The 18,378-nt window shown below is 35.9% G+C and overlaps 5 protein-coding genes and 1 long non-coding RNA gene across 10 annotated transcripts; 4 read left to right on the top strand and 2 right to left on the bottom strand.

Annotated features, from left to right (window-relative positions):
• Positions 1-1,003: 1,003 nt before the first annotated feature.
• On the top strand, positions 1,004-6,958 carry LOC107426370 (DExH-box ATP-dependent RNA helicase DExH8). The gene is made up of 14 exons (XM_016036531.4): positions 1,004-1,404; positions 1,971-2,148; positions 2,313-2,486; positions 2,648-2,795; positions 2,949-3,242; positions 3,387-3,533; positions 3,603-3,783; positions 3,929-4,206; positions 4,316-4,438; positions 4,740-4,884; positions 5,037-5,305; positions 5,384-5,569; positions 5,667-6,200; positions 6,514-6,958. Exons 1-14 carry the CDS (start codon positions 1,260-1,262, stop codon positions 6,775-6,777), a joined length of 3,066 nt encoding a protein of 1,021 aa, XP_015892017.2. The 5' UTR covers positions 1,004-1,259; the 3' UTR covers positions 6,778-6,958.
• A 577-nt stretch (positions 6,959-7,535) lies between these two features.
• On the top strand, positions 7,536-9,862 carry LOC107426377 (uncharacterized). Of its 2 annotated transcripts, none has more exons than XM_016036542.4 (2): positions 7,536-8,735; positions 9,467-9,862. In XM_016036542.4, exons 1-2 carry the CDS (start codon positions 8,024-8,026, stop codon positions 9,550-9,552), a joined length of 798 nt encoding a protein of 265 aa, XP_015892028.1. In that variant the 5' UTR covers positions 7,536-8,023; the 3' UTR covers positions 9,553-9,862. The 2 variants fall into 2 exon arrangements, with proteins under 2 accessions (XP_015892028.1, XP_015892027.1); XM_016036541.4 differs by having other exon boundaries at positions 7,550-8,735; positions 9,440-9,862.
• LOC125424152 (uncharacterized) lies at positions 9,457-10,218 on the bottom strand. The gene is made up of 2 exons (XR_007243019.2): positions 10,079-10,218; positions 9,457-9,645 (listed from the first exon to the last, which is right to left on the bottom strand). It is a non-coding gene; the product is annotated as an uncharacterized LOC125424152 (long non-coding RNA).
• A 50-nt stretch (positions 10,219-10,268) lies between these two features.
• Positions 10,269-11,478, top strand: LOC107426378 (mitochondrial zinc maintenance protein 1, mitochondrial). The gene is made up of 2 exons (XM_016036543.3): positions 10,269-10,646; positions 11,101-11,478. The coding sequence occupies exons 1-2, from the start codon at positions 10,406-10,408 to the stop codon at positions 11,175-11,177; spliced, it is 318 nt and encodes a 105-aa protein (XP_015892029.1). The 5' UTR covers positions 10,269-10,405; the 3' UTR covers positions 11,178-11,478.
• A 164-nt stretch (positions 11,479-11,642) lies between these two features.
• On the bottom strand, positions 11,643-15,097 carry LOC107426282 (peter Pan-like protein). 4 transcript variants are annotated; one of them, XM_016036409.4, is made up of 8 exons: positions 14,841-15,097; positions 14,550-14,639; positions 14,220-14,402; positions 13,577-13,807; positions 12,987-13,079; positions 12,714-12,901; positions 12,258-12,451; positions 11,643-12,021 (listed from the first exon to the last, which is right to left on the bottom strand). In XM_016036409.4, the coding sequence occupies exons 2-8, from the start codon at positions 14,565-14,567 to the stop codon at positions 11,891-11,893; spliced, it is 1,038 nt and encodes a 345-aa protein (XP_015891895.3). In that variant the 5' UTR covers positions 14,568-14,639; positions 14,841-15,097; the 3' UTR covers positions 11,643-11,890. The 4 variants fall into 4 exon arrangements, with proteins under 4 accessions (XP_015891895.3, XP_024933620.3, XP_015891896.3 ...); XM_025077852.3 differs by having other exon boundaries at positions 14,220-14,399; XM_016036410.4 differs by having other exon boundaries at positions 14,220-14,399; positions 14,872-15,097.
• Positions 15,098-15,963: 866 nt separating this feature from the next.
• On the top strand, positions 15,964-16,947 carry LOC107426319 (pectinesterase inhibitor 6). Its single transcript, XM_016036455.4, has one exon. It carries the CDS (start codon positions 16,109-16,111, stop codon positions 16,706-16,708), a length of 600 nt encoding a protein of 199 aa, XP_015891941.1. The 5' UTR covers positions 15,964-16,108; the 3' UTR covers positions 16,709-16,947.
• Positions 16,948-18,378: the final 1,431 nt, after the last annotated feature.

Genomic DNA, 18,378 nt, shown 5'->3' with positions numbered 1-18,378 from the left:
AACTGTTATCCTCAAAAATAAATAAATCTTACTGCTAAGTAAGCTTTTCAAAAAGCATTGTATATGATTTAAAACAATGATCTAACCATTAGAAAAAGAACCTTAGCTATTAAGTTGTCTAGTTGGAAATCCGTACACAGAACAAGTTTTTTTTTTAGTTTTTTGAATAAGCACACAGAACAAGTCAAACAGTCAAAAAAGAATATCTTTGTATTTTATTATTACTTTGTGAAAAGCATTTTTTTTTTTTTTTGGGGCAAAGAAAGGCATATTTGTATTTGCCAAGTACAATCATGGATTTTTTTTTTTTTTTTTTGATTCTATCCAAGTCTCTATTTTTTTTTTTTTTGGTCAAAATAATCTCTAACTTTGGTTTGATATTAGACAGATTTATAAGGATGTATTACAAATTTTCCAGCACATGTTCCCTCAAACTTTATTTATAGGAAAAAATAAACTGCACCATTAAATTTAATTTAATATGAAACTATGTGAATACATATGGTAATTTTATTGTTCAGGATGAGTATATGGAATTACACACTTTATGGTATTGTTATACTAGTATTTTTAGAAAATGTAAATACATTATATTCGTTAAGACATGCTTGAATTATTCCCTCTAATGTTGCGATTTATGCACCAAATATAATTTTTCTTGCTGATAAAGCAAATATATAAACGTCATGTCAGAAAATATAAATATACAGTATTTTAAAAAGTGAAATCAGAAAATATAATTCCAAAGAATTATATAATTCCATGGACCATGAACTGGCCACCGATTGGTGCCCCGTCCCACAAACGCAGATTCCTTGCACTTCCGAAACGTGGAGTATGGGACCCATACTGTACGAATGACGTGCTGAAGAAGATTACGGGCGGACTTGAACGTAGTCCCCCATTTCTCGTTGACGCCAAGAAACCAGCACACTATTGGTCAAGAAGGAAAATAGTCAAAACAAGGTCGGATACTTTTTTTTCACCGGTTTGACTTCCAGACTTCCAGTGGACGTCTTCTCATTCTCTATTCGAACTCACATAAAACCGACCTCCTCCGATTAGCGCCTGCTGAAACGACAAAGCTCCGACGCGGGAGAGACTGTGACTGTGCGAGTGAGCGACTCCTTTTCTTTCCTACGTGTGAGGACGTTTTACCCAAGTCTTAGTCCTCTCTTTCGGGCCTTTTTGTTAAGCACAGATAAAGCGCAAAGCAAAAGCACAGAGAGAGAGAGAGAAACACCTGAAGATTTCTGAAAATGGCGTCATCATCGACTAGCTCTTCCGACTCAACCTCATTTCCATTTTCCCCTTCGAATCTGCCCGTTACTCCTATGCGTTCCAAAATCGTCGAGAAGATCACCGAAAATCGCGTAACGCTTATTGTCGGCGACGCTGGCTGCGGTAGCCTTTTTCTTACTCTCTGCATTGACAATTTTGTATATCTTTTTTTGCTTTTAATTTTCTTTTCACGAATTTGAGCGTTGAGGTGTCGGCTGTTTGGTTTCTGAGAAAAAAGAAAAAAAAAAGGGCGGAAAATTTGCTAGCAGGGATTTCTTCGTTTCTAAGATATGCTGCGAGGGGAAAAGTAATGTTGGCGAAATTTATGCGTTTTACGAGATTGTATTTATATCTGCTTATTTTTTAGGATCAATGTGGCTTAAGTATAATTCGCGTTCTCGCATACTCAAACTCTCAGTTATTACCATTACCGTTGATTTTTCACGATTTTTGAAAAACCAAAATAACGAAGTCATAATTTTCTATAATATTAGGGCCTTCCTTTCCCACTATCTCTAATAATATACTGTAATCATTATATTGGACAATTTTATACTGCAACTATATATGTTGGATTTTGCTACCTCTTATGTAGAAGTCGGTATTTCTTGGTACTTTAAATTATATTTTCCATATTAAAGTTGGGTTTTTTTTTTTTTTTTTTTTTAATTTACTTTCTCTAAATCAAGGCAAGAGCTCACAAGTTCCGCAGTTTCTTCTGGAAGAGAATTTGAAACCTATTTTATGCACGCAACCTAGGAGATTTGCCGTGGTTGCTGTTGCTAAAACTGTTGCAAAAGCTCGTAATTGTGAACTTGGAGAAGAAGTTGGATATCACATAGGTCATTCGAAAAACTCATCGGCGAGGTACCTGTAGTCGTTGATCAGTGCTAATTATAGCTATTAGTATTAGAATGTAGATATGTACGTATACATTATAACTGTATCTGTCCAAGAGACTTATGTTACTTGAGTTTAGGGGCTACTTGTTTACTAGTTTCTTGATTCTTGCCTCTATTACCATTTTACAGATCGAATATTGTTTTCAAAACTGCTGGAGTTCTATTGGAGGAAATGCGAGACAAGGGATTGAATGCACTTAACTACAAGGTTATTATTCTTGATGAAGTGCATGAAAGATCGATCGAGTCTGATCTTGTTCTTGTCTGTGTGAAGCAGTTTTTGATGAAGAACAATGACTTGAGGTTGTGTTTCGTTTACATTTTTTTACATATCTGGTCACGAACTTCTTCTTCTTTTTTTTTTTCTTTCTTTTTTTATATCACTTTGTAATATACATATTATGGTCATTATTTTCAATGTATATTGGGTATCATAGTAGGCTAATAATATTTGAAATATACAGGGTGGTGCTGATGTCAGCAACTGCTGATATTGCAAGATACAGGGATTACTTCAAGGATCTTGGCAGGGGTGAACGAGTGGAAGTTCTTGCAATTCCTAGCACTAATATGAGAACCATTTTTGAGCGAAAAGTTTTTTATCTTGAACAGGCATTGTCTAATGGCTTTACTAAAAAATTTCTCCTGTTTTTGGTTACGATGCATAGCATGTTTAGTTCTCGGTTTGCTTTTCTTGGTCATCAATTGTATACTTATTACTCTTATTATGGAGTTTTTTGTGATTATATTTTCTTTCACGAGCAGATAACTGAAATTCTTGGACTAAGTTCCCAGTCGCTGTCGTTGAAATACTTTTCTGCTCCAAATATCAAGCCTGAAGTGCACGAACTTATTTATGATCTGGTGTTGCATATTCATGAAAATGAAACAGACATTGAAAAGAGCATTTTAGTTTTTCTTCCAACATATTATTCCCTGGAGCAGCAATGGCACCTGTTGCAGCCACTCAGTTCGTATTTTAAAGTTCACATTTTACATAGCAGTGTTGACACTGAAGAAGCTCTTATGGCTATGAGGATTTGTAAATCACATCGTAAGGTATCCTGTATTCTGCTGCTTTATAATTGAGTCTTTTGTCCAGGTGGAAGGATGTAAATGGGCTTTATGTGTCATATGAGATGTATAGCGTTCACATTTTATCATGATTATGGTTCCTCGTTTTGAAGATAATAATTTGCGCAGGTTATACTGGCAACAAATATCGCAGAATCCTCTGTGACCATACCCAAAGTGGCCTTCGTCATTGATACATGCAGATCTTTACAAGTTTTTTGGGACAACAATCGGAAAAAGGAATCCGCCGAGCTTGTTTGGGTTTCCAAGTCTCAGGTAAGTAAGAAATCTACTGGTTGAATTTATTTAATTTTTAGTGAGTTTTATTCTGAAATTATACTGTAGGCTGAGCAACGTAGAGGGAGAACCGGGCGAACTTGTGATGGCCAAATTTATCGGTTGGTTACTAGATCATTTTACAGCAGTCTTGAGGATTATGAGTGTCCCTCAGTACTTAAGTTATCTTTGAGGCAGCAAGTGCTTCAAAGTTGCTGTGCTGAATCTAAGGCAATTAATGATCCCAAGGGTATGATAACTGATATTTAAATTTATAAGATTGTCTACCATGTTATAATTTCTGCATGGTGCTTGGAGATATGTAGTGTTTAGTAATAAATGTACACTGACTATGCTGTTGATCTGCAATTCTAAATTTTGGAAATTTTCTTCAGTCTTGTTTCAGAGGGCTCTAGATCCTCCAGATCCTGAAATTGTTCAAGATGCATTGGATTTGCTAGTCAGGATGCAGGCATTGGAAAGAACATCAAGGGGTCGATATGAGCCCACATTTTATGGACGATTGCTTGCAAGCTTCCCATTGTCTTTTGATGCATCAGTGCTAATACTCAAGTTTGGAAACATTGGGATGATGCATGAAGGCATTCTTATTGGTGTACTTATGGATACACAGCCTCTACCCATTCTTCGTCCTTTTGGTGATGACCAATTGGTATTACTTATTAAGCAAATAATATGTAGATTTTATAAGCGTTTGGTTGCTTACACTTTTTACTTTTTTATTTTTTATTTCTCTGATTTACTCCAATTTATAATTTTAGTGGTCAGAATATACGGGCCACTATTTTAGTGGGGACAATAACGACACTGGCCTAAATGGTCGAAAGGAGATATCATACATGGCAAACTTATGTGCATTTCAATTTTGGCAACGTGTTTTCAAGGTAATATAGTAGTTTTGGAATTTTTTAAAGCCTCGTGGATCAATTTTATTTGCAGTCATTTGGAGTTCTTTTTACAGTTCTGGATGCATTTTTTGTTCTTCTGTTTTGCTGCAAAGAAAGTAGTGTTATTTAAACAGTGCAAAAGCACTTGCCATGCTTTTGCTAGAAGTACCAACAGTGTGTTAGAAAGTGCTAATGAAGGGTTATTTTTTTATTATTATAACTGCAATTAGATAAAGCGAAACTATTGCAAGGAGTGGTCTATTGTATGTAATCTAAACATTTTCTTTCTACTCTAAAGGACAAGCACCGTGTTGAACGTTTGAAGCAACTTCTAATGTTTGATGAGATGAAGGCTACCAAGTCACTGCTTCCTAAGATTGAAGAAGAATGGTGCTCTTTCCATAAGCTTGTGCAGTCATCTTTAAATCGTGTCTCTGAAATATGTATGTACTCATTCATATTTTATCAGCATATTAACTCTTGTATTGCCTTGTGTAATTGGTCCATGGAATTTTATGATGGCATATCATCATTACCTGTTTCTGAACTTACAATTTCCAAGCTTTTTTTTAAGTTTTATGATCTTGCTTTCCAGATGAAGATATACTAAACTCTATACACCGGTTTCGGCCAACATTTTTGGGTACATCTGATGGACTTCCATCCTACTATGATCCTTATGAATTTGAACATACCTGCATTCTCAACTGTCAACAAAATGGAGATACAGATGCACTTACTGAGGATGATGCTCAACTTGATCTGTCTCATGAAGCAAAGAAATGCCTTGCAATACCATTTGTTACTGCCAATAACTTTCAGAACAATGCTGTGGCCAAAAACTTTGCATCCATTGTTAAAGAGGTACTCTCTTTTGCCTTCGTCATGTGCATTATCCAAATATAAGAACTGATTGTTCCTCTACTTTATCATGTTGAGCAGATAAAAGCTGAGTGTACGGAGGTTGTAGCTGGCAATCAGCATATAGGTTATGATTCTCTTGTCAATCATGAGGCACCTTTATGTGTATACTTTCTCAATGGATCCTGTAACAGGGGCAGTGAATGCGTGTTTTCTCATTCACTACAATCTAAGAGACCTACATGCAAATATTTCCTTTCTCTCCAGGTAACATGCTTGCAGGGTTTCTGTTAATTCAGTGTTGCTGAAGTGTTCATTTTTTTTTTTTTTTTAATAGTTATATTTTAATTTTTATTATTGACAGGGTTGCCGAAATGGGCAATCATGTGTCTTTTCTCATGATGGGGGTGCACATCGATCAGCATCATCTTTTAACCCAACTTTATGCCTCCAAGAAGAGGGCAATGCCAAAACTGCATCCCTTCTACAATTGTTTCCCACATCTTCATATGAACGTATTCTACTGTTGGATGACATTGACTTACATTTCACCTCAAATTTTGCTCGCCACTTTGATCCAGCCAAAATTATTTGCACCACATGTCTGTCAGAGACATCCATATTTGACTCATCATTGGAGGATGTAACTATTTTGTGGGGTCTCTATAACCCATACCAGGCCATTATTTCCAAATTAGGGGCGAACCGAATTCCATGGAGATGTATTAAGTGTGTGCTGTGGTTTCCCAATTTTGAGAGTTATGGTGAGAATTTGGATAGGCAGAGGATTCTCCTGCAAAGTTTCTTCGAGTACATGGCCATCCGGATACTGGCAGATGCCTTGAATGTAGTGCAAGTCATCCTCACTATGAACAATCTCAGATTTTCACAGCTGGAGGTAATACTTTGATGTTGAAAACAATTTTAGTCTCCTTTTCTGCCAAATTTATAGTCATATTGATAGAGGAAAAACATATTTTGCCATCAATTTGCATCATGCCACGACTCCCATGCATACATTCGTGCTTTTTTCTGAATTCACTTTCAGTCAAAGTGGACCTTTGTTGTTTACGGTAAAAACATGCTAATAAGATCAATTGTTAAAGGTGGAAAGCACTGCATGTTCATAAGTAATAGGAATACGTAGGATGAGGCCTATACTGTTGTGGTTGCTGAGATTAGGCCAATAATGTGTTAGAGCTGTCTTTCAGGTGGAAAAATTGGGCAGAGATAGCTTCTTCTTCCTTAAAAAGTCATTTCCATTTGATGAAAGAAGCTTTGGTCAGTTGCCGGACAAAGTCCCCAACAAGAAGCCAATGGTGGTCTCACGGCCCTTTTCATATGTTTTTAACCTGCACAGGCCTTCTGAGATTCAATTTGGTGATTATGCAGCTGTTCTTCGCAAACACATGGGCAATATGCAGGGAATAGGTGTAGATAATTTGACTGCTGATATGGCTGTCTGCAGAATCTGATAAACCTTGTATTTTACAACGATAACAAAAAGGCAACTTAAACAGCAGCAGCAATAATAAAATTGCTGGGTTTGGAGCTTAGAAGCAGGCCTTTTGTTTTTTTCTTTTTAAAGGTTTTGATGCATTACAAGTGATGGATTATGGAATGCCACATATCTTTTTTAAATTTGTATTCCAAGTAGTAGAATTCGATTTTTTTTTTTTTTTTTTGGGTTATTACTGAAATTTGATCTAATGCATAAAATTTAACTGTAAATTTTTTTTCAACATGAACATACAAAAAAAGAAAAATCTTCATTTTAAATACACTTTACCCTTGAACTATTATTTTAGTTTTTTCACTTTACTATCTAAATTTTAAAAGGTGTCGTATTATTCCCTAATCTATTGTTTTATTTTTGTCAGTTTAGTGCAATTCATCAATTTTTTTTCAAATAAATTTGACAAGATTAGACAATAAATATTACTTAAGAATGAAATAAAATAAAATAACGTTGTTTAAGAGTTTGAAAGCGTATTTAACCCTTATGAAAAATTATGGTTGTCATTGGTTGCGACTACATATATGCACATATATATATATATATATATATATATATATTTATAAATAAAAATAGTCTATACAATAATAAATTTATGTATATATAAACATATAAACATTTGGACCATGCCATGTAGAATGTAGAACTGACATTCACCAATCGTACTTTTGTAAAACAGGCTTGAAACCATAAAATGGACTACAAACCCATGTACGTGTCCGATATCATGAGGTCTGCCTTGTAAGGAAAACTACTTAAAAAAAAAAAAAAGTCCATAAGTAATTCAGAAGGACCACCTGGAGCATTAAAGCTATACACGTGGTGGATGTGAGAGGCAAAAACTAGGAAACTTACGTATTTTAGGGAGTGGGATTCTACATTTGATATTTTCCGCATTGCTCCACAGTGACAAACCCACAACAACACCATAAATGCGAAGTCGCGACTCGCGAGTCTTCCAAATCCCTCAGTTCAGTCCAACTATGACTTCAACGGTCTCTATTTCCTTCTACAGCTAGCGTTTTTTAATCTTCGCATTCTCATTATTCGACAGAGAAAAAATAAGTAGACATTTTTCTGAAATTCACTCATCAAGAAACGGAGATTCAAACTCCTAAAACCCTATTTTTATTTTTTTTATTTTTTTTATTTTTTTTTTATTTTTTTTAATGTATTCTGGAGAAAGAGATTGAAGCCCCCCCAAAATGTCACCCAAAACCTTGGATTCACGGCATTCCATAGATTCTTGCGCATATCAGCTCCACGGTTGGAGACCCTTCCAGCTGCAACAGACCACGACGTCTAAAACCCTAGATTCCTCCGATCCTACCAACCACAGACATTATTACTCCTCCAATGGCCTTTATGCCAAGCGCCCTTGCCTGTCCGACCGTGCTACGTCGTTTTCGATCGACGCCATCGACTTCTCCAGGCTGAGTTTGATCGACGATGACAGGTCGAACTCAGCCGGTCACCACAATAGGGGAAGCTTTCGCCTTCTCGCCAGGAAGAGACGGCGACGCGGGTCGAGGTCCGTGTCTGGTCGGAGCAGCGATCGGAGCGGCACGCGGCGTTGTTGCTCGGTCGGAGCTTCTGCAGCTTATGGAACCTGCTCGGATTTCCCCGTGGCGGTGGGTACGGACTCGAGCGGAGAGTTGTTTGGAAATGGGGATGCGAACTGGTCGTCGGATGTGAACGAAGCTCGGAATTCGAGAAGGGATAGGGATGGAGGGAGTGGGGAGAAGGAGAGCGTGGGTCCTGGGTTTGGTGCAGTGGGGGGTTTTGATGCTCAGGTGAACGAGTCCGGGTACGGAAGCGAACCGGGTTACCGTGGGGATGCGGAGTTTGGGTATGGTGATGAGCTCGATGAGGAAGAAGACGATGCCAGATTGTTGTTTTGGGGCGACCAACCGGGAGGTAACACTTTTGTCCTCAAATTGTTAACTTTGCTTTTGGCTCTTTGTTATTTATTGTATAGTAGACTTCAGCGAGGATGCGAAACTAGTTGATCTTCTTATTCCTGTAGAGTTGGGTAGGTAAATCCACCAGTAACAGTTGGTTTATGGGAAGCTCTTAAGTTCTTTTTGGATTTTATTCGGCAAATTGCAGTGTATTTGCTTCTAGATTTGGTTCAACCATGCTAGTATGACTTAGTTTTAGATTGGATATCGTCGGTTTGATATTTTCTATGTTATGTCCTTTCCTTTTGCTCAATTTCACATTTTTACCTTTAGGTTATTGGTTAGATACCAACGATTTATTGTTGTCTGAATGCTCTCCTTGTTACATAAATGTTATAGAGAGAACTATAATACAACACAAAAAGGGGAAAGAAAGCAGGCTAGAGAATGTAATTAAGATTGAATTTGGACTTATCTTGGTTAGTGTTGGTTCTTCTCTCCATATAATCATTAGGTTCTGCTTTCATGTTCATTGTTTTATTTTTTGTTTGTTGGCTAATTGCAAATGGTGCCAATGAAGAGATAAGTAGAGGAAAGAAAAAAGACAAATCTTTTTTTTTATTTTATTTTATAATTTGCTAAATAAGCATCCATGAGAGTATGGTAATTGGTTGTTGATGCAATTAATATAGCTCATGGTATCTCTTTGTCTTTCGCCAGATACTGATTCTGTGATGGAGATTGTAGGTGAGAACACATTCACGGATCAAAAATCTCATCTTAGATGCCGCCGGAAAAAGCATGATTGTAGAATGATCGACTCATTTAGGTGAAAGATTCTGTTCAAGTGTTCATAATTCTCCATCTATAATCCCGTTGTAAGGTTGGGGCTGTCTGGCTTAGTTGTGCTTCGATTCACAAGATATCTGCTCAAGACGGCCCTCTGTGACTTTTACACTCTTCAAAGAATGTTGATTTTTTTCATTTTATGATGAGATGTCGATATATATATATAGTTATATATATATATATATATATATATGAAAAATGTATAATGCAATGTTTGAAGCATTACATCATTCTTGTAATTAAGAAAGAGTGCTTAAATTCTTGAGGAGTAAAAAGTTGAACTATTTTTTAGTTTGTAGGGGAGAGAACTTCAAAAGAGATGAAGAAAAGAAAATGGAAAGAAAATAACAAAAAATACTAACAAAATATTGTAAGAACATGGAAAGAAAATAACAAAAAATACTAACAAAATATTGTCATTGCCTAAAATTAAATAATATAAAAGAGGTGTTTAGCAACCGTTTAAAAAAAAAAAGAAAAAAGAAAAAAAAAAGTAGAGGCAGGACTCACCTCCCTCTTGATTCTTTGATGGGAAGTATGCTAATTGTCAACTGCATAAGAAAATGATTAGGCCTCGGCCGAATGACACTGAGGAAACATATAGAGAATTAAGGAATAAATAAATAAGGTGAAAGTTTTATAAAAAGATTTTGAAGCAATAAGAAAAGGGGAGTTTTAGGCCTCCATATAAATGCCATTTTCTCTATTAGTTTAAATGGAAAATAAACGAATAAACGTCAAAAGAGCAAAAACGACATCGTTCGGTTTGTGTTCCATTAGTTTTTGCTTCTCAGAAGGACGGTCTATCGCCGCAGAGAGAAAGAGAGAGTGATTGAGATGGTGCGAGGAGAGGCAGTGAGCGCGTATAGAGCGCTACTAAGAGCGAGTCGGAAATCGTTCGCCGGCGATTCACTGATGCTAAGGGCGTCGGCGGCCGAGATCCGTAAGAAATTTGAGGAGAATCGGAACGTGACCTCAGAGGAGGAGATCCAGAGACACCTGGAAGAGGCACGTGAGGCCTCTCACTTCATCACTAACATGGTAGTCCAGGCCAAGCTCAACTCTCGCGGCGGTTATGGTATTCCTACTTTCCCTCTTTAAATTTGCTTCCAACCGCCATTCCATTTATTTATTTATTTATTTATTTTATCTATTTTTTTAATAAACGGCCATTCCAACTTGAAGAGGTTTCTGTTCAATGCATCATATGTGTTTGTCAAATTGTGCGTGTGGCTGATTTTCCAAGTTTTTATGCCATTTGAACCTGCGAAAAAAATAAAAGAAAAAAAAAAGGGTTTTCGATCAGTACAAAGTTGCGAAGCAGCCAAAAAGTAATAGGAAATGCGCCATTTTTTGCTGAGTTTATTGAAAGCTACTTTGTTTCTTTTGGTTTGCGGTTTAAATATTTTAGAATGTATAGTGCTTATTTGCAGCTGAGAGAAGTGTTATTTTTGATTCACGACTGAATTTTCTATTCCATTACTGCTCATAATAAGCTTTTTACATAAGAATAACCAAATTGGTTGCCGCAGAAGTGAAGCCCAGTAAAGAACATGCAGGAGCAACACTTGAGATTCCCTCTGAAGAAATTCTTCGCAAGTCTGTATGAAAATGATGTTTCGGACATCATTCTCTGGCTATTTTTATTGGATTGCCGCTAATGGAACCTTCAATTTTCTGTTCCGAGTAAACAAAATTTACGCTTCTCTATATTTAATAAGTCTTTTTTTCGTTTTCTGTTTTGTACTCCATTTGCTTGCCTAGACTGTTACAATGTAGTTGGGAAACATTATCGATTGCCTGTTGGAATTTTCAGAAGCTAGCAGTCTGCTTTACGAATGTTATATAGGACAAATTATTTGGACAAGGACCTGTTTGGTCGTGTAATTCAAAAACAAAGTTTTATGTTTTTTTTTTTTTTTTTTTATAAATAAATAAATAAATAAAGAATTTTGTTTAGAAAATTCTGTAAACGTGTTCTGCATTTAGTCCCTGACTAAAAGGACCAAACACTGCTTTTACTATAGATAACAATTCTAATTGTGAAGCAAATGCAAGACTTGCAAGTTCCAAGTTTTCATGTAATCTAATTTTAATTATATCTTCATCAATCTAAAAAAATCTCTGGTTAATCTCAAAACAAAATTTCATGGAAGCTTTTTTGTCTACGATTTTACATATGATTTCTTTCTGACGACTCTTCCCCACCCAACTCATAAAAAAATAAATAAATAAATAAAAAGTCAAGTAACCAATAAAAGCTGGTTAAATCCTCTCGACATTCGGTTGTGAGCTACCCAGGATTTTGATATTCAAAGGTTTCTAGTCTTTTTCAACATCTCCCCCATCTTCAGAATCTTCATCTCCATCTTCTTCGGTATCTTCATCTCCATCTCCATCTTCTTCAATATCTTCTTCCTGATCGTTTTGCTTCTTTTTGCCATCGGCATTTCCTGAAACAGAACAATGGAAGAATGAAGATGAAACATAAAATAAGAAACACTGAAAACATAACTCAATAAAGGAAGGCTAGAAATAGGAATAATGGGAAGACAATAACGTTAAAATCCATGCAGGAAGGCTAGAAATTCGAATGATGGGAAGATAATAACGTCAAAAGAGCAAAGAACTCATGAGAATTAACCAATAAATGAGAAGAAATAAAATTGAGTAATTCAAGTTTACATACCATATTCACTAAAGATGACTCCACCAGAACACAATCCTTCCTCAATCTTGATAAGTTGAAGAGTCATTCTAGGTCCAATCTCTTGAAGCTTGACAGCGCTTCTTGTGGAAGCTCGATTAACTCTACCAAGATCACTGGTCAGAGTTACTGTTGCTGCTTCATCATCTCCTTCACTTTCTGATCCGTAACCGGCCCTTGATATCACAAGAAAAAAGAATCAGATAAAATCTGTTCAGTCAATAAATGAAATGGACACAAATATGTTCCTTTCTTCTTCTTCTTTTTTTATTTTTTGTTTTTATTTTTTATTTTTTTAATCTCTTTTCCATTCTCCAGCTTTCTTCTATTCCTTCATATTCATGAAGGAGTTAAAGACAAAAATTTACCATCAACTAAACCTTTAGAAACTATTCAAAGACATGTAGCAATCGTTTGTACATGCAAATAAATACTTACTTTGTTACGAAGTCACTCACGTCTTGAAGATTTCTAAGATCAGGGACTTGATGGTTCTGCACAAATTTTCTAAGTCTCCGGGAGACCCCAACAGGCTGTAATCTTATGGAATAATGCCGAAAATCGATACGCTTGGTGTCTTTGTTGTAGTTAAGCAACAAGATTCTCTGGCATGAAGAAAGTTTGACCTAAAAGATAAACATAAAAGACCATATTACTGGCTGGAAAGAAGAAGTCATAATGGTACTGAGCTTAAAACCTTTCAGAACTCACGGTGTTGATATCAATGGCTGGAAAGATGTTCTGAAACATTACAGTTGTGAGTTTCAGATGTTGATCTCCATTCCCAAAACCAGAAAGAACAATCTGCAGAAAATACAAATTAAGAATAATTGGGAATTAATAAAATAAGCAATATTTAAGGCCTGGTAAATGCATTTTTAGAAGTAGGGCTTCAGTTCTCATATTAATCAACAAACATGTCGGAGGCCATCACAGATAAGGACTATTCAAACATTAACAGTACAGGGGCATCCATATAATTTATAAAATTTAAATGCCCAACTGAAAATGATGGGCCTCTCAATTTAGTTATCCAGTGAAGTGCTTCGGCCATGAAACCATAGAACCCACAATCGGTTGAAAATTCATTTCCAGATATTATGCTTGGTGGCTCCAAAAGAACGTTAAAACATTCTTGAGAAAGGCCACAGAAAAGTAACAAGATAGACAAACATGTTTGCAACAGAATGGGAAAGGGGAAAAAGAACTAGTGCCTGTCGTAAAATAAAGTTTCTTTTTGTTTTAACAAACTATATGAAATGTATATATTTGCAAGTGTGCTTGAGATGGGATAAAGTTACCAAGGGCGGATTTTTGAAAAGATCTTGAGGACATCTTGGTCGCAACTGAGAATTAGCAACATCGACCGCCAACGAGTACTCATGAATTTTAAATGTAAGAGTTGGGCCTTGCGGTGTTCTTGCAACCCTCAGATATGCTGCAGATTGAGTTTTTGACAACATGAGGAAATGTGTAACACCCATAGGCCCAGCAACATTTAGAAAGTCCTTGAGATTGTTGCGTTTCTTCTCCTGCAAAAACAATGAAAAAATCAGTCAACTTCAGTAAAACAAACACTGGCCATATATGTCAATGTAGAACAGTCTAAGAGGCTGCTTTGCTATAACCACAATGCAATACAATATGGTTAGCAAGATTAGAAGCAATCTAAACCCAGTATTTGAAATGTCCAAATATTAATTTGAAGATTTTTTCAATGATCATTATAGGAAATCCACCATTATAACTAGATTATCTATCTCTTAGTTTTATCTACATTAACAACCTCATCAACAAAAACAAAGCAGCTAATATTTAAGATATTCCACCAGAACTTGAGTCATTCATCAAGTTCTCAATATTCCAAATTTCACATCAATCATACTTGGTCATATGCAACATATAACATGACAAATAGAGACAGAAGCCAAAAAAATTTCGTACCCGAAGCTTGAGAGCAGTATAGGGAAGCATCAGCTTTCTCAAATCCGATTGAAGTTGCCTGAGCGAACCAGGTAACTTGCCCCTCGAGAAAACAAAACTCTTTGGGATCTTATCTCCCGTGATATGGTCCACATTAGGTTGCTTCTTCATCACAATCGGCTTCACAAACGGCTTGTTCTTCTTCTTTAAACGTTTTTGGAAATCAAATAAAATTAACATACCATTTAGTGAAGCCTCCAATAACCGATGTAAAGCTACAACTCTATTTGGTTGCTACTAAAATAAAATAAAACCAGACAAGTATTTTGAGAGGGGGGGAAATATACTTACATTTCTGAAACGAGCCATAGCTTCGGAGATTATTGAACCTCAGACTTCGAATATAAAATCCGGAGCTCAGCTCAGGTCTTTAATAAAAACCTTAGATTAAAAAAGAAAAAAAGAAATACAGATTTTACTATTAGCAAATATAAAAATTGACGAAGGAACAGAGAGAGCTAGGCATTGCGCTGACCAAAAGAGATATTATAAATTAGGGAGCTGTATTTTTCTCCATCAGTAGCAAAATTAAGAATTGAAATTTCCATGAGTAAACTAAGGTTTGGTTTAGGTTTACAAAACCTGCAGAGATTTTATGAAATAGAGAACAAACCGGAGGTGCAGTGAATCGCCGCAGCAGCGAGAGACAGAGACCGAGTCCCCGGTAGTTGCCGTTGCCAAAACACAGACAGGCGAGAAAGACAAAGACAAAGAGAGACTCTCTGAGAGAGGTCGCCGAATTGTACAACAGCGAGTGTTTGTGCTTTAGGTTAGAAAAGCCCGGTGAACAAGATCACTGCTTTTACATTTTTTTTTTTTTTAATTTTTTATTTTTTAATTTCGATACAATAAATTATGTAAAAAGGAAATTTTAATATTAAAAATAATTTACCCATTTTATTTTTTAAATTTTGTAGATATAGAAATTCCTTTATTTTATTTTTTTTTAGGATTCTTCACGGTAGAGAAATATCAAAATCAAGTAGGGCTATTTTAGAAAAGGAAAAAAAAAAAAAAAAAAGTCCTAATCTAAAACTTGGGCTTAGGCCCAAATATGTGTCCCTTGAGTTTGCATTCGATTTGGGTTGTGTTATGCCTTTAAGGCCTGCTTCGTTAGGTACAAGTCTATCATGTTTAGCCACCGACGCCTTCACATGCATCTTAAGCTCTAAACCAAACTCGATTTCAATTTCCACACTCTTTCTTTCTTTCATTTTTTTTGGTTTTCTTTTCTTTTCTTCTTCTTTTTTTTTTTTCCCCCTGACACATGCATGTGATTAACGCAGATAAGAGCAACATATATTTAGAAATTCCTGGTAAAAATAGCTTCCTTGCTTGAGAACAAGTAATAAAAATTACCTTCAAATTTTTTTTGCGAAATTGCCTAATCACCCAATCATGTCAAATTTCAATTGCCTAATCACCCAATCATGTCAAATTTCAATCATACTACGAATATCCCAATATATATTTTCCAACTACTCTACCTTTTTCACTTTCATCGAAAACTGCTCTACCTTTTCACGTGGTTTTCACTATACTCCAACCTATTTTCTTTCACTACTCTGTTTCCCTTATTAATTGCACTCACCATTCTCTTGCCCATTTAGCATACCTGGCGAAAAGGCACAAGAAAAGCTTTCACTCCTTTCCAACTCATCACCCAAAAGCACCGTTTATAAAAGCACACTCTCTATTTCCTTCTTTTAACATCACAAACTACTCTTCATCTCTAGAAAAATATATTTCTCAATCCTCTCATCTTCTACATTTTTCTTTGACACATTTTTAAAAAAAAAATATAACCCACTATTGATCATCCAAGATTTTCTCAGCTAGACTCAATTACAATGGCAAATGACATCAAATTCCTAGTCATGACTTTCTTTCTTGTAGCATGGTTAGCGAGCTTAGGCCAATGTGCAAGTGCAAATGGGAAAAACAAATATGTTCGAGATGCTTGCAGGGTGACCAGGTATCCGGACCTTTGCATCCACTCGCTAGCACCGTTTTCGAACACGGCCAAGACAAGTCCTACCCTTTGGGCAAGAGCAGGGGTCTCAGTCACACTAAGCGAAGCCAAGAGCGTTGCTAGATATCTTGTGAGGTTGAAAAGCCAGAGGAGCAGTTTCAGGGGAAGAAACAGTGCTGCCCTGTCTGACTGCATAGAGTGTTTTGAGAATGTCATTGACGAACTTCACAAATCTCTGAGAGTGTTGAGGAGTCTAAGCAGGGGAACATTCAGCACTCAAATGGCGGACCTGAACACTTGGCTGAGCGCTGCACTTACTGATGAGGACACTTGTTTGGATGGGTTCGCGGGTCAAAAAGGAAAGCTGATCAAGTTTCTTCTGAATCGGGTTTCGAAAGCTAGTTATATTACAAGTAATGCACTGGCTCTTGCTAACAAGCTTGCCGCCACTGGTCTTGGAAGTGTCATTGACCCATGAAAGTTTCTATAAGATAGTGTCACGTATAATGCTTATCTATACGCTATTTTAACATATTTATATATAGAGTTAGAGCTAATAATGAATAAACAAAAGCTGTATATAATGCTTCTTTAATGTTTTATTCCCATTGTGAAAGTATTTATATATATATATATATATATTAGTTCGTCCAAGATTGAGATTTCCGCTTTGTTTTATCCTTTTGTGAGATTTATATATAAATTTTATTGGACCTATGCGCTTTTACATGTTGCATATTTCTATAGATTCAGTTCGATTTTGGTATTCGAAATGATGGAAGTAAATTAATTTTTTATCAACCGAGCTCAAAATATTAGTGGGTAGTGCCTCAGGGCCTCATGTGATATGTTCACTAATTGGGCTTGAAGGAAAACTTTACAGCCCAATAAATAAGCGTCTCGGTGTTTCTAAATGCACCCATCAAAAAATTGTATAGGACAAAGATTTTTTATTTTATTTTATTTTATAAACCAAAATTTTATTAAACCAAGATGATATCGTTACTGATCATCATTATCGATGACGTTTCAAAAGATTAATAATTATCGAAAAGGTAAATGTTGTTAAACAATTGTTACCTATCTTTGTAGGGACTCCTAATATCTCATTTTTTAACAATTTCTAACACTTTCAATGCTATCACCCACCTTGACGGCTTGACCATACTCTACAGTATGCCCAAGAATTCTAAAATGTTTGGTTATGAAAGAAAAAAAAAAAAAAAAAATCCTTCTTCTCCTAGCCTTTGTAATTAATAAACAAGTACGTGGCATGTTATGATTAATGCTTCACCTTGACGGCTTGACCATACTCTAGAGAATGCCCAAGAATTCTAAAAAAGTTTGGTTATGAACAAAAAAATAAAATAAAAAGGAAAAAATCCTGCTTCTCCTAGCCTTTGCAATTAATAAACAAGTACGTGGCATGTCATGATTACTGTTCGAAAGATGAAAGAGTAAATAAGTTAGGTTTCAACAAGTCTTAACAAAAACGTCAATTTAGGACAAATTGGCGGAGAGAAATAAGTGGGGAATGTTGTCTACAAAAATTGAAGTGATTGTTGGAATCTATATTAAAGTTGGATTGGTGTTGGAAGGTTTTTTGACAGTGTACTTCGGAGAAAGTCAGTGTGGGAGGACGAAATTGGTAGAATGGAAGGAATATACCATTTTGGCTGGAAGGCCACTCCAATCTCCTTCATGTAGAAATCCACGTTAAGCAGACATACTCATATCATAGGTCAATTTTATTTCCTTTTTTTTATTTGTTTGTTTTTTACATGTATTGGTTTTTTGTGTTTGTTTTTCTGGTTATAAAAATGAAAGATGTTTAACGTTTCATTCTTTACTTCAAAGCCTGAGAGGATGGGATTCTGTTGGTCCCCGTCACTTTTTGTACAGACCCTTCTTTTTGGTGAAAAACAGAGACAGGGAGAGAAAGAGAGAGTTTGTAAAATGGAAGCTAAAGCTTGTAATTCAGGGAAATCCAAATTCATATATGATTTTCAAAAAACATTGTTACTAGTTGTAGTTAGAGAGCAGATAGAAAGGGGGGACCATAACTCACCGGCATTTTTTCCATAAAAATTTCTGGGAAGGATGATTATTTACAAGGCAGTAAATTTCTTTGGCTGCCGACGAAAAATG

Source organism: Ziziphus jujuba, chromosome 9 (genome assembly GCF_031755915.1).
Source record: "Ziziphus jujuba cultivar Dongzao chromosome 9, ASM3175591v1".
Taxonomy (NCBI): Eukaryota; Viridiplantae; Streptophyta; class Magnoliopsida; order Rosales; family Rhamnaceae; genus Ziziphus; species Ziziphus jujuba.
This window is presented reverse-complemented; position numbering and strand designations above follow the sequence as displayed.

Bases quoted from the DNA above. Each gene is read 5' to 3' on its own strand.
- LOC107426370 (XM_016036531.4), top strand. From the start codon at position 1,260: ATGGCGTCATCATCGACTAGCTCTTCCGACTCAACCTCATTTCCATTT. The intron at 2,149-2,312 runs GTACCTGTAGTC...ACCATTTTACAG, and splicing joins TCGAAAAACTCATCGGCGAG to ATCGAATATTGTTTTCAAAA. The intron at 5,570-5,666 runs GTAACATGCTTG...TATTATTGACAG, and splicing joins AATATTTCCTTTCTCTCCAG to GGTTGCCGAAATGGGCAATC.
- LOC107426377 (XM_016036541.4), top strand. From the start codon at position 8,024: ATGTCACCCAAAACCTTGGATTCACGGCATTCCATAGATTCTTGCGCA. The intron at 8,736-9,439 runs GTAACACTTTTG...GTCTTTCGCCAG, and splicing joins TTGGGGCGACCAACCGGGAG to ATACTGATTCTGTGATGGAG.
- LOC107426378 (XM_016036543.3), top strand. From the start codon at position 10,406: ATGGTGCGAGGAGAGGCAGTGAGCGCGTATAGAGCGCTACTAAGAGCG. The intron at 10,647-11,100 runs GTATTCCTACTT...TGGTTGCCGCAG, and splicing joins CAACTCTCGCGGCGGTTATG to AAGTGAAGCCCAGTAAAGAA.
- LOC107426282 (XM_016036409.4), bottom strand. The intron at 13,808-14,219 runs GTACGAAATTTT...TTGTTTTTGCAG, and splicing joins ATACTGCTCTCAAGCTTCGG to GAGAAGAAACGCAACAATCT. The intron at 12,452-12,713 runs GTAAGTATTTAT...TGTGATATCAAG, and splicing joins GTGAGTGACTTCGTAACAAA to GGCCGGTTACGGATCAGAAA.
- LOC107426319 (XM_016036455.4), top strand. From the start codon at position 16,109: ATGGCAAATGACATCAAATTCCTAGTCATGACTTTCTTTCTTGTAGCA.